Raw genomic sequence first — 12617 nt, 5'->3', positions numbered from 1 at the left:
GAGACATCAATGCATTGATAGGTAGCATCAGAGAGGGGAAAGCACGGTTAGGAGGATCGACAACATTTAATTCATTAATACACAGACACGAAAAGGCCGGCCTCAAAATCTGCAACTAGAAACTGAAAACACAAGCAAGGAAAAAGCAAAAATAAATAAATCAGGAGGAAAGTTTTTAAACATGTCTCCTAGCTTTCACCGTCAAGCCTGTGTTGCCTTGCGGCCTTTAGCAGAGCGTAGAGCGGGGGGGGGGGGGGGGGGGGGCAACTTTGAGCCACTCCACCTCATTTAATCACTGATGAATTCCCTTAAAGCCTAAACATTCTCATTTTCTATAAACAATACAATAACATGCATCCTGGGAGACCAGAAAGAGGGCAGACAGACACACCTTCATCACGGCTCTCCTCCTTCCCCTCAGGCACTGCCACCTCCTCCTCCTCCTCAACCTCCTCCTCCCTCCTGTTAGGGCCATCAAGAGCAGCACTAACTGCCACTGCCTGCACAGGGGGCTCAGCCTGGGCCTCGCCTACAGTCGCAGCCTGTTCTAAGGGCTTGGTCGGGGTGCCGTCTGGCTCAGGCTCATCCCCACTCCACAGCTCCTCAAGAGCAGCCACGATTTCTGCTGCTGCCCCTTCCATCTCCTCATCCTCCTCCAACATCAACACTTCTTCCTCCTCCTCCTCCTCCTCCTCTTTGAAGTTATCTGTAAGAGCCTCGACAGTCTCTACTTTGCATAAAAGAAGGGGAGAGGTGGACAGTACACATCAAGACTATGGGTTGGCAACACAGACTTGGGTTACATGGGTACACATCGGTGAGACACTTTCAGCTCTGTAAAGGTGGCTCAAAGATATAGATGCACATGTCACAGATGTTGTAGCATATGAGTGAGTGACGTTTCTCCCCTGGCCATGTGATTTGTTTGGGTTTGGACTGGATGGATGTTTTGGATCAGAGTAAGCAGGCAGAGGCTATTCTTTATAATAAAGATCTAAAATAATATCAAATAACCTTGAAAGAAAGACAGATACAGGTACAGCACACTGTTGAATGTTCCTGCAGTTTTATTGAGTGCAACTGTGACAGAGAGGTCCAGAAAGTCTTTGTCAGGCTATAAAAGAACCCTCTCCCCTGTCTGTCCAATCTGCTGTGGCTCTAAGTTATCAAAAAGGCACACAATGGCCATAGTCTTTCTCTGTCACACACACCACGCCAACACATCACATCAGGTTATTTCCATTCAGATGTACTGTACATTTATCAGTAAGAAAATGCATGCATGATACACTATAACAGTATTTTGCAAGCAAAGTTGTGTGGCTATACATACAGTTGTGGCAAAAAGTTTTGAGAATGACACAAATATTAATTTTCACAAAGTCTGCTGCCTCAGTTTGTATGATGGCAATTTGCATACACTCCAGAATGTTATGAAGAGGGATCAGATGAATTGCACATTTTTGCAAAGTCCCGCTTTTCCATGCAAATGAACTGAATCCCCCCAAAACATTTCCACTGCATTTCAGCCCTGCCACAAAAGGACCAGCTGACATCATGTCAGTGATTCTCTCGTTAACACAGGTGTGAGTGTTGACGAGGTCAAGGCTGGAGATCACTCTGTCATGCTGATTGAGTTCGAATAACAGACTGGAAGCTTCAAAAGGAGGATGGTGCTTGGAATCATTGTTCTTCCTCTGTCAATGATGGTTACCTGCAAGGAAACACGTGCCGTCATCATTGCTTTGCACAAAAAGGGCTTCACAGGCAAGGATATTGCTGCCAGTAAGATTGCACCTAAATCAACCATTTATCGGATCATCAAGAACTTCAAGGAGAGCGGTTCAATTGTTGTGAAGAAGGCTTCAGGGCGCCCAAGAAAGTCCAGCAAGTGCCAGGACCGTCTCCTAAAGTTGATTCAGCTGCGGGATCGGGGCACCACCAGTACAGAGCTTGCTCAGGAATGGCAGCAGGCAGGCGTGAGTGCATCTGCACGCATAGTGAGTCGAAGACTTTTGGAGGATGGCCTGGTGTCAAGAAGGGCAGCAAAGAAGCAACTTCTCTCCAGGAAAAACATCAGGGACAGACTGATATTCTGCAAAAGGTACAGGGATTGGACTGCTGATGACTGGGGTAAAGTCATTTTCTCTGATGAATCCCCTTTCCCGATTGTTTGGGGCATCCGGAAAAAAGCTTGTCCGGAGAAGACAAGGTGAGCGCTACAACCAGTCCTGTGTCATGCCAACAGTAAAGCATCCTGAAACCATTCATGTGTGGGGTTGCTTCTCAGCCAAGGGAATGGGCTCACTCACAATTTTGCCTAACAACACAGCCATGAATAAAGAATGGTACCAACACATCCTCCGAGAGCAACTTCTCCCAACCATCCAGAAACAGTTTGGTGACGAACAATGCCTTTTCCAGCATGATGGAGCACCTTGCCATAAGGCAAAACTAAGTGGCTCGGGGAACACAACATTGATATTTTGGGTCCAAGGCGTGGAAACTCCCCAGACCTTAATCCCATTGATAACTTGTGGTCAATCCTCAAGAGGCAGGTGAACAAACAAAAACCCACAAATGCTGACAAACTCCAAGCATTGATTATGCAAGAATGGGCTGCCATCAGTCAGGATGTGGCCCAGAAGTTAATTGACAGCATGCCAGGGCGGATTGCAGAGGTCTTGAAAAAGAAGGGTCAACACTGCACATATTGACTCTTTGCATCAACTTCATGTAATTGTCAATAAAAGCCTTTAACACTTATGAAATGCTTGTTATTATACTTCAGTATTCCATAGTAACGTCTGACAAAAATATCTAAAGACACTGAGGCAGCAGACTTTGTGGAAATTAATATTTGTGTCATTCCCAAAACTTTCGGCCACGACTAAACATTTTACACATAATATACTAAGTGGACATTGCCTTCCCCTTATAAATTGAGAGAAGAGCCACAGAAACATATCATAAATCCCACTCCCAGCTCATCCAAGATCTGTAACAATTTTCTGACTTGATGTAGGCAGTGTAGGCACTAGGCAGAGAATGTGTCCTGTATCACTGTTCTAGGACCAGTCCTCAACCCTCCTCAACCCTCCAAACCCAAACCATTAGATGATAGAAACAGATCTAGCCCCCAAACAAGCATATCCACGCATCCTCTCTCTGTCACCATGGAGCTGGGTGCCTCTGCTCCTAACTCCTAAGCTGTTATGCCGCCTACGATTCTGAAATCCTGCTTAGAGGCAGAAAGACGCTGCTCAATTCAGCAGGCTTTATGTGGCGGCACTATGCCTCGCCATGTGGCACGGTGCTCAGGGTTTTAGATGTGATGGTCTGGCGACTGTGCTGCTGCTGCGTGCGTGCGTGCGTGCGTGCGTGCGTGTATAGCAGGGCCGTGACCGGATGTGGCAGCATGCAGCAGTGTGCTGGGTCACATCACAGCAGGGACTCTCTCTGCCCAGGAAGAGACAGAGAGGAGGAGTGATGCCATACAGTCTACAAGCTGGAGAGAAGAGGACTGCTAAACCTACAGATGTGTGATCTTAATTTGAGCCAGTTCTCTACAGCAGGACAATAATCCTGAAGCAACAAGAAATGTGAATTATTATGTGGATTCTAATTAATGGACATTTTTGTAGGGGTTGATACATTTTTCATAAAGGGAAAATCAAGTCTGAAATTTCAAAGTAGAAATGACAAACTTCAGAAGCCTTTTTAAACCTCAAATACACTACATATTTTACATTTCCTGCATTGCAAGGTGATCAAATTAAGATCCTACATATGTAGCTTCAGGGGATCTCTCTGCCCAGGGAGAGACAGAGAGGAAGACTGATGCCGTATACTGTAACACTTCCAGCTGTCTCCTGGAGACAGAGAGGAGACAGAGAGGAAGACTGATGCCGTATACTGTAACACTTCCAGCTGTCTCCTGGAGACAGAGAGGAGACAGAGAGGAAGACTGATGCCGTATACTGTAACACTTCCAGCTGTCCCCTGGAGACAGAGAGGAGACAGAGAGGAAGACTGATGCCGTATACTGTAACACTTCCAGCTGTCTCCTGGAGACAGAGAGGAGACAGAGAGGAAGACTGATGCCGTATACTGTAACACTTCCAGCTGTCTCCTGGAGACAGAGAGGAGACAGAGAGGGGAGGGCTGCTAAACCTCCAGCCTAGTACAGCCCTGATGAGGTGTTAAGTAAGGACATGTTTTTGTTTACTAATACTATAAGCCTTTGAGAGTTGTGAGAGAGCGTATTGAGAATGTGTGTGAAGTGTGTCCTTTAAGAGCTTGTGTGTCTATATGCAGAGTGTTGAGTGTCGAGCTGAAAGTCGTCCTGTGATTTCTGTGATCGAATAGTGATCTACAACGGGTGTGTGTGTAAGGGCGGTGGTGGGACGAATGAGGAGGGGCCTGATGGGAGGGATCAGGGATGAGTTTGTCTTTGAGGGAGAGATGACAGACACACACAACACGCATGAAGCATTAAGATGACACGGACAGTCAGAGAGGAAAACGTGCATGAAACAAGTCTTAGATCATGCTCAACAATCCACTGTATATTGCTGCAAGCCATTTGGACCTGCATGCCACTCTATTTACGTGATATGCATATGACGTTGTTTGACCTGTATGCATAAACATGTGAACACTTCATGATATGCATCCTTGCAAGTATGCACATGTATGTTTAATAATTTCCTCAGCCCAGTTTGTATTCAAATTATGAATCAATACAGTTATTGATTAGTTATCTTTATTGGATCACTTTGATAAATTATGCTTATATTTATCAGATGACTTTCAGAAGGTATGGGGGGCTTCCGGAGGCAACATTGACTAAAGGGAACAAATGGCTTTGATTGAGAAATAAATAGAAATTAAAACAAACTAGATAATCAAAACCTGAAAGCTCAGATTATTTGAGCTAATTGACACCACAGGGACACAAACACACAGACAGTAAGACGGAGGTTGTTGGTCAAACCACAGAAAAGGTGGATCAGGGTAAAAACCGAGAAAGAGGAAGATAGAAGAAGGGACGATAGGAAGGAAGAATGGCGTTACGTAGAGGAACCATGCGCGGTTCACCTTGGATCTGTCTAAAGGCAGCGGCCAGCACTGTGGGCCGAGAGGAGACGGAGCGATCCCACTCAGGGCTGAACAAGGGGTGATCATAGTATTCCTCGTCAGAGTGGTAGGGGTCATCCTCGGGCACAGACACAGAGATGGAGGGGGCGAGGAACTTGCACCTCTCCCGAGAATTTTGGAAGCGGCGGAGAGGGCAGGCCTCCTTCTCCTCATCCCCTACATCTACAAACAACAGAAGAACGTACTGCAGGGGAAATTTGGACACATACACAGAGAGAAACACACTGGGAGAGAGGGAGGGAGGGGGGAGGGAGAGGCACACACACACAGAAACAGACAGGGAGGGAGGGAGGATAGAGGGATGTAGTGTTGGGGGGAGAGAGAGAGAGAGACAGAGAGAGAGAGGCAACAGACAAAGACACAAGGACAGTGACCAGCAACTGAAAGTGAGTTTGGAGCCTGCCACTCGAAGAGAAGATGGGCGGACCACACAGTCAGAACAACGTAACAGAGACAACAATGTAAAGCAATGTAACAATGAAACCCATTGAAGGCTAGTGTTAGTGAACCGACTGCTGCAGTGCTGATAGACAGTGTTCCAGCGGTGGGCTGCTAGTGGGCCACTACATGCTTGCTGGGTGTTTGGTCACCGCCCCTAATACAGTAGCACAGTGGTGCCAAGGTGTTCCCTTATAAGGGAGATGGCTATGACTCATTATATAGGAAGAGAGGAAGCTATGTAGCTAACAAGTCAATTCAACTACCAATAACCAGTCTGTCTGAACATGGCTGGATCCTCCCACAAAATCTGTCATAGGTCACATGTCCACTTCAGTCAGAGTAGACTAGACAAACACAGACAACAGGCCAGGCACAATCAGAAACAAACCAGGAAGACAAAAAAGCATGGTCCAACAACAAGGAAAAACCAACAAGAAGACATGCTTAAACGCAGGACAGAAGAGTAAAGACAAAGACACGTAAGTAGAAACAAAAGAGATCAGGAGGGCAAACAGGCTACCAGAGGTATATCTGCAAAGGCAGTAGGGGTGGATGATCAAAGTTAGAGGGGAGGAAGGATGCCAGTGGGGGGTGAGGAGGGGCAAGGTCATGCGAAGGTCATGCACTGGCGTTCCAAGATGCATGGTCAGGGAAGGGGGGAAGATAAAGGAGTATGGGCTTGTGGATGGAGTGAGTGATTGAGGTAAAGAAGTGATGAAGGTGAGATGATTTCTAATTCTGTGGGAAAAGGAAGATGAGGAGGAGGGAGAAGACTTCTGTTTACTTCCACAGAAAGAGAATGAATGTCTAAGATACACTTCCTGGGTTTCTGTGTAACAACATGATCCAGGTAGGGAGCCTCTCTGATTGGTTCGCCCAAAGGTAACACATACTGTATCTTCCAAGGCAGCAGCAATGGGGTTCCAAGGGTCTCAGCACAGTCAAATACAACACATACAGTCTTGATGATAACATATCATTGACTCACATTCTCTCGCCCTCTTTTTCTATCTCTCTCTCTCCATTTCCCTCCCTCCCTCCCTCCCTCCCTCCCTCCCTCCCTCCCTCCCTCCCTCCCTCCCTCCCTCCCTCCCTCCCTCCCTCCCTCCCTCCCTCCCTCCCTCCGGACCTTACCTTGCTCCAGGGGTCTGAAGCAGTGCTCAGCAGCAGGTGAGGGAGGAGGAGAGGGGGGCAGGTTTGCCGTGTCTTCAACTACAGAAAGACAAACAGATGGGGACAGACAAACATGGACAGATGAGAATTTATCGCGAATGAAGTTTGAAAACAGCTAACTAATAGCCAACCCTTTGTGTGTCTGTTGAGATAGTAGCTAATTAAGCCTGGAAAGGAGAGGATGAAATTAATTAGTCTTTCTGCTCTCTCTCTCTCTCTACCTGTCTCTCCTGTTAATCCTTTAAAGCTCCTTTGACAGTCTCTGTGAACAGTAGAGATGTGAATTAATACTACAATGGCTGTTTTTCGCTGAGTAATTCCTCCAGTGAGGATTGAGGAAATTCCTCCAGTGAGGAAATTGTATGAAATGCAAGGTAATTTCAAGAAGCTGCATTTATATTATCAACTGTAATAGTGAATTAGCTAATAGCAGTAATACAAATGCATTACTGTAATACAAATAGGTTTACAACAGACAGCCTCTGTTGGCTCTGTTGTAGCCTCTACAGTATATCCCCATTTTGATGTGTATCTGTCAGCTCCACCCTCCATAGATGTAGTATGAGGTAGATTTGCTGACAGACAGTCCTCACTGCTGGTTAGTATGAACTCAGCAAAAAAGAAACTTCCTTTTTTCAGGACCCTGTCTTTCAAAGATAATTTGTAAAAATCTGAATAACTTCACAGATGTTCATTGTAAAGGGTTTAAACAATGTTTCCCATGCTTGTTCAATGAACCATAAACAATTAATGAACATGCACCTGTGGAACGGTCGTTAAGACACTAACAGCTTACAGACGGTAGGCAATTAAGGTCACAGTTATGAAAACTTAGGACACTAAAGAGGCCTTTCTACTGACTCTGAAAAACACCAAAAGAAAATGCCCAGGGTCCCTGCTCATCTGCATGAACGTGCCTTAGGCATGCTGCAAGGAGGCATGAGGACTGCAGATGTGGCCAGGGCAATACATTGCAATGTCCGAACTGTGAGACGCCTAAGACAGCGCTACAGGGAGACAGGAAGGACAGCTGATCGTCCTCGCAGTGGCAGACCATGTGTAACAACACCTGCACAGGATCGGTACATCCGAACATCACACCTGCGGGACAGGTACAGGATGGCAACAACAACTGCCCGAGTTACACCAGGAACGCACAATCCCCCCATCAGTGCTCAGGCTGTCCGCAATAGGCTGAGAGAGGCTGGACTGAGGGCTTGTAGGCCTGTTGTAAGGCAGGTCCTCACCAGACATCACCGGCAACAACATCGCCGATGGGCACAAACCCACCGTCACTGGACCAGACAGGACTAGCAAAAAGTGCTTTTCACGGACGAGTCGCGGTTTTGTCTCACCAGGGGTGATGGTCGGATTCGTGTTTATCATCGAAGGAATGCGCGTTACACCGAGGCCTGCACTCTGGAGCGGGATCGATTTGGAGGTGGAGGGTCCGTCATGGTCTGGGGCTGTGTGTCACAGCATCATCGGACTGAGCTTGTTGTCATTGCAGGCAATCTCAACGATGCGCGTTACAGGGAAGACATCCTCCTCCCTCATGTGGTACCCTTCCTGCAGGCTCATCCTGACATGACCCTCCAGCATGACAATGTCACCAGCCATACTGCTCGTTCTGTGCGTGATTTCCTGCAAGACAGGAATGTCAGTGTTCTGCCATGGCCAGCGAAGAGCCCGGATCTCAATCCCATTGAGCACGTCTGGGACCTGTTGGAACGGAGGGTGAGGGTTAGGACCATTCCATCCAGAAATGTCCGGGAACTTGCAGGTGCCTTGGTGGAAGAGTGGGGTAACATCTCACAGCAAGAACTGGCAAATCTGGTGCAGTCCATGAGGAGGAGATGCACTGCAGTAATTAATGCAGCTGGTGGCCACACCAGATACTGACTGTTACTTTTGATTTTGACCCCCTCTTTGTTCAGGGACACATTATTCCATTTCTGTTAGTCACATGTCTATGGAATTTGTTCAATTTATGTCTCAGTTGTTGAATCTTGTTATGTTCATACAAATATTGACACATGTTAAGTTTGCTGAAAATAAACGAAGTTAACAGTGAGAGGAAGTTTCTTTTTTTGCTGAGTTTAGATGTGCTGACAGAGAGACGTCCCATCAGGGGATAGAGAGGCTCAGGTGTGTGCACAGACCCTATTTATTACTGCAACAACACACTCACTCATTGCAAATGAGTGAGTGTGCAAGCTAGTGCCTCCCAAAGACATGACTGACATTTTGAAAAGAGGGAAGGCTATCAGCTGATCGTTGATGTTGATGATTTATGTAAATCTTCTAGTTAGCTAGTTAGTTTTTATGATTGTGATTTAACTTCAATGCTCTTAAGTAATGACTTCATAATATAGGCATATATTCATGATCTTCTAACTCATGATATATGGCTGTCTGGCTAGTGGCTTGTGTGGATTGTTTAGTATAGGGAGGTTAGCTAGAGTCTAGACTACCTGTGTTCAGTGCTTAATAATTAAATAATACATGATTTGGAAATCAGGAGTTGCTGGAACAAAACGTGGGCTTGAGAGGTTGGTGAGCTGGGGAGCTCTGATGTTCCGGAACACATGCGGAAAAAGAAATGCACCTTTATAGTAGCGCATTACATGCATAGCCTATCAGCACACTTCCATATAGTGGCATAGAGTAGTGGAGTAGAGGCGCTTGCAAGTTGCACACACAGGGAACATTCTTAGTAGCCTAGTGTCCTGGAAAAATGTGGCCTTTTCTAAATGCATTTAATGCAATTCTACATCATTTTTTACGACTGGAGTATTTGGCAGAAACTTTTTTCATAGGCCTACCGGACAAATGATCGAAATGACAGGCTACTTTGACACTGACAAGCTGAGAATCTGAGATCAATAAAAACAACCTAGTCTTGATCCATCAACAGCCAAGGCCTAGGTGAATGGAGACATGTTGTAATATACTGTGAGGAGGAAATGATAGTCCTAACAAAGCTTTCCAGTTTCACATCCATGCCAAAAGCCTATCTCTCTCTTGTTTTAAGGATTGGCGTTCCGTCAACGGGACAGTTGTAAATCATACGGCGTGTTATGTCAAGATCTCTGATTTTAGAGAAACAACAAATGTCGGTACATATAAGTGTATTATATCGTCTGAAAGCTTAAATTCTTGTTAATATAACTGCAGTGTCCAATTTACAGCAGCTATTACCGCGTAAAAAATGCCATGTTTGAGGAGAGCTCCTAACAACAAAACACTTTTTTTCACCACAATAGGTATGATAAATTCACCTCTGAAGGTGAAATGTGTACTTACATTCTGAAATATTGCTCTGATTTATCATCCAAAGGGTCCCAGAGATAACATGAAGTGTCAGTTTCATATCCTAAAAAGGTCCCTATAGCATGCACGATCGATTTTGTATTTCCACCTGTTCAATTTGCAAAGAAAGGAATCTGTGAAAATCTCACCTTAAACGTTGTTTCAACGAGTCAAATCACGTTCGTATGTATTCCTCAGAGATCCTAGAAGGTAACAAGACTTCACTATATCATTAGGGGTGTAGTATATCCTATAGGACACCATATTTGGTCAGAGAACGACGCCTTCATGGCACGCCGATGACGCGGGCGATCATCACTTGATCGACTGTATCTTTGTCAATTAAGCACCAATCGGTGCTTAACAAAGCTAGCTATATAGCCAATGAGCTGGGCTTTACGGGAGTATCTGGAAACCATGTATATGTCGTAAAATGTAGCTACTAACCTTGTACGACAGCATGCCTTTTCATTTTGGACCAAAATTAGTTATGTTATGAATTATGAAGTTATGAAAACTGGTTGTTTTGCAAATGTTGAACTTATAATATGGCTACTAATACTTGGAAAGCTAAATCAAAGTCCAAGTATACAGATTTGACGATATTCTTGCAGAAAAATGTAATATGAATGCGAATGTCTCCTTCACGATTTGCCCAAATGTACCTGGGGACTTCACACTAAAAGTATTGTAGTTCACTCATACTTCAAGTTATCCATCTGAAACTTTACACATACACTGCTGCCATCTTGTGGACACTATCGGAATTACAACCAGAGTGATGGCTAGAATGGATGAGCTGCACTACCTGAGCCACTTGTGTGGGTTGTAGTCTCATGCTACCACTAGAGTGAAAGCACCGCCAGCATTCAAAAGTGACCAAAACATCAGCCAGGAAGCATAGGAACTGAGAAGTGGTCTGTGGGCACCACCTGCAGAACCACTCCTTTATTGGGGGTGTCTTGCTAATTGCCTATAATTTCCACATTTTGTCTATTCCATTTGCACAACAGCATGTGAAATTTATTGTCAATCAGTGTTGCTTCCTAAGTGGACAGTTTGATTTCACAGAAGTGTGATTGACTTGGAGTTACATTGTGTTGTTTAAGTGTTCCCTTTATTTTTTTGAGCAGTGTATATACCACCACCCAAAAGGGCACTTGGCGAGTGGGAAGGCAAAGGGGCATGTGCTCAGGCAGACCCTTATCTGTGCACGTGCATGGAGAGGCTACTACATGTTGAGGGTCAATGTTGCTATGTGGACTCCAGATGGCTGATCTGGGATCTGTTCTGCTTTGCTCTGGGCTTCTCTGACAGCTGTCCGGTCCAAGCACTGCTCTCTAACCCCTACGCACGCACGCACGCACGCACGCACGCACGCACGCACGCACGCACGCACGCACGCACGCACGCACGCACGCACGCACGCACGCACGCACACACACACACACACACACACACACACACACACACACACACACACACACACACACACACACACACACACACACACACACACACACACACACACACACACACACACACACACACACACACACACACACACACACACACACATGCACGCATGCACACACAGACGTACCCAAACACACACACACACACACACCCCAACAGCACCATTTTAGTCCATTGACATCAGCCAAAAGGACTTCTGTGTCACTTTCAGATTAGCTATGCTCCCTCTGGAGGGGTGGGGAGGGAAGAGACGGGTGAGCCGGGACATGTCTTGTGTGTGTGTGTGTGTACCTGACTGTAGTCTTGTCTCCTGTTCTCCCTTCAGTACTGCCACTGCTTCTGCTGTCACCTCCTGCACGATTCGCGCAGACACTTGCTCTGTGGGACACACACACACATAGACACACACATACACACACACAGTTAGACACACAGGCACCCACAGTCAACAGTGATGTCTAGCCCAACTATATCTTGCTAATCATAGTGTGTCAAGGAAATATTTACTTATGGTCAGTACTTATTGATTGATCATTCATTTAATGATTGCTTTCTGTCTATCTAAGGCTGAAGGTTTAATATGCAGAGAACCGTGGTGAGAAAAAATTACAAAATTGAAATATGAAATAGGCAATCTATACTTGTAGATTTGGCAGCATTCTAACTGCAGGCATCACCATGGAAACACTGGTTCAGACAGGAAGCAGCGAAACCTACTGGCCAATCAGAAATGGCTCTGGGCATGGGCCTGTGATTGGCTGATAACTTTGAGTCAACAACAGTGTGGGATGCCCAGGGTTATACTCACTAGGAACCAAACGGAAGCAACGGAAGCATGTTTTTCGTCGCAAAATGTTTGCTATGGTGTGCACTAATGAACATGACCCGGATACCCTCCACTGGTCACAAACAATTTCATCTAGATGACACCTTTACCCATTAGACATAGGTTTACAGTACAATGATTAAAATAGCATAACAAAGAAGTCAAGTAATTGTAAAACAGATGTGGAGTGGACTGAGTTCAGAAGAACATAGATTTATATGTTATTGTA

At 45.5% G+C, this 12617-nt stretch overlaps 1 protein-coding gene across 9 annotated transcripts in view; it reads right to left on the bottom strand.

The window, feature by feature from the left end:
- The window catches only part of map2 (microtubule-associated protein 2), a 125950-nt gene that overhangs the window by 41768 nt on the left and 71565 nt on the right, over positions 1–12617 (bottom strand). For 4 of the 9 annotated variants that reach the window (XM_071355222.1, XM_071355224.1, XM_071355226.1 and 1 more), the window contains exons 5-8: positions 11854–11940; positions 6736–6813; positions 5101–5322; positions 392–727 (exon numbers count right to left, since the gene is read on the bottom strand). In XM_071355222.1, the coding sequence (XP_071211323.1) occupies positions 392–727; positions 5101–5322; positions 6736–6813; positions 11854–11940 (723 nt within the window). The remainder of the gene's footprint in view (positions 1–391; positions 728–5100; positions 5323–6735; positions 6814–11853; positions 11941–12617) is intronic. The other 5 variants (XM_071355229.1, XM_071355231.1, XM_071355228.1 and 2 more) reach the window with 3 other exon arrangements.

This window comes from Salvelinus alpinus, chromosome 20 (assembly GCF_045679555.1).
Source record: "Salvelinus alpinus chromosome 20, SLU_Salpinus.1, whole genome shotgun sequence".
In the NCBI taxonomy this organism is placed as follows: domain Eukaryota; kingdom Metazoa; phylum Chordata; class Actinopteri; order Salmoniformes; family Salmonidae; genus Salvelinus; species Salvelinus alpinus.
The sequence above is the reverse complement of the archived record's forward strand: the minus strand, read 5'-3'. Positions and strand labels throughout refer to the sequence as shown.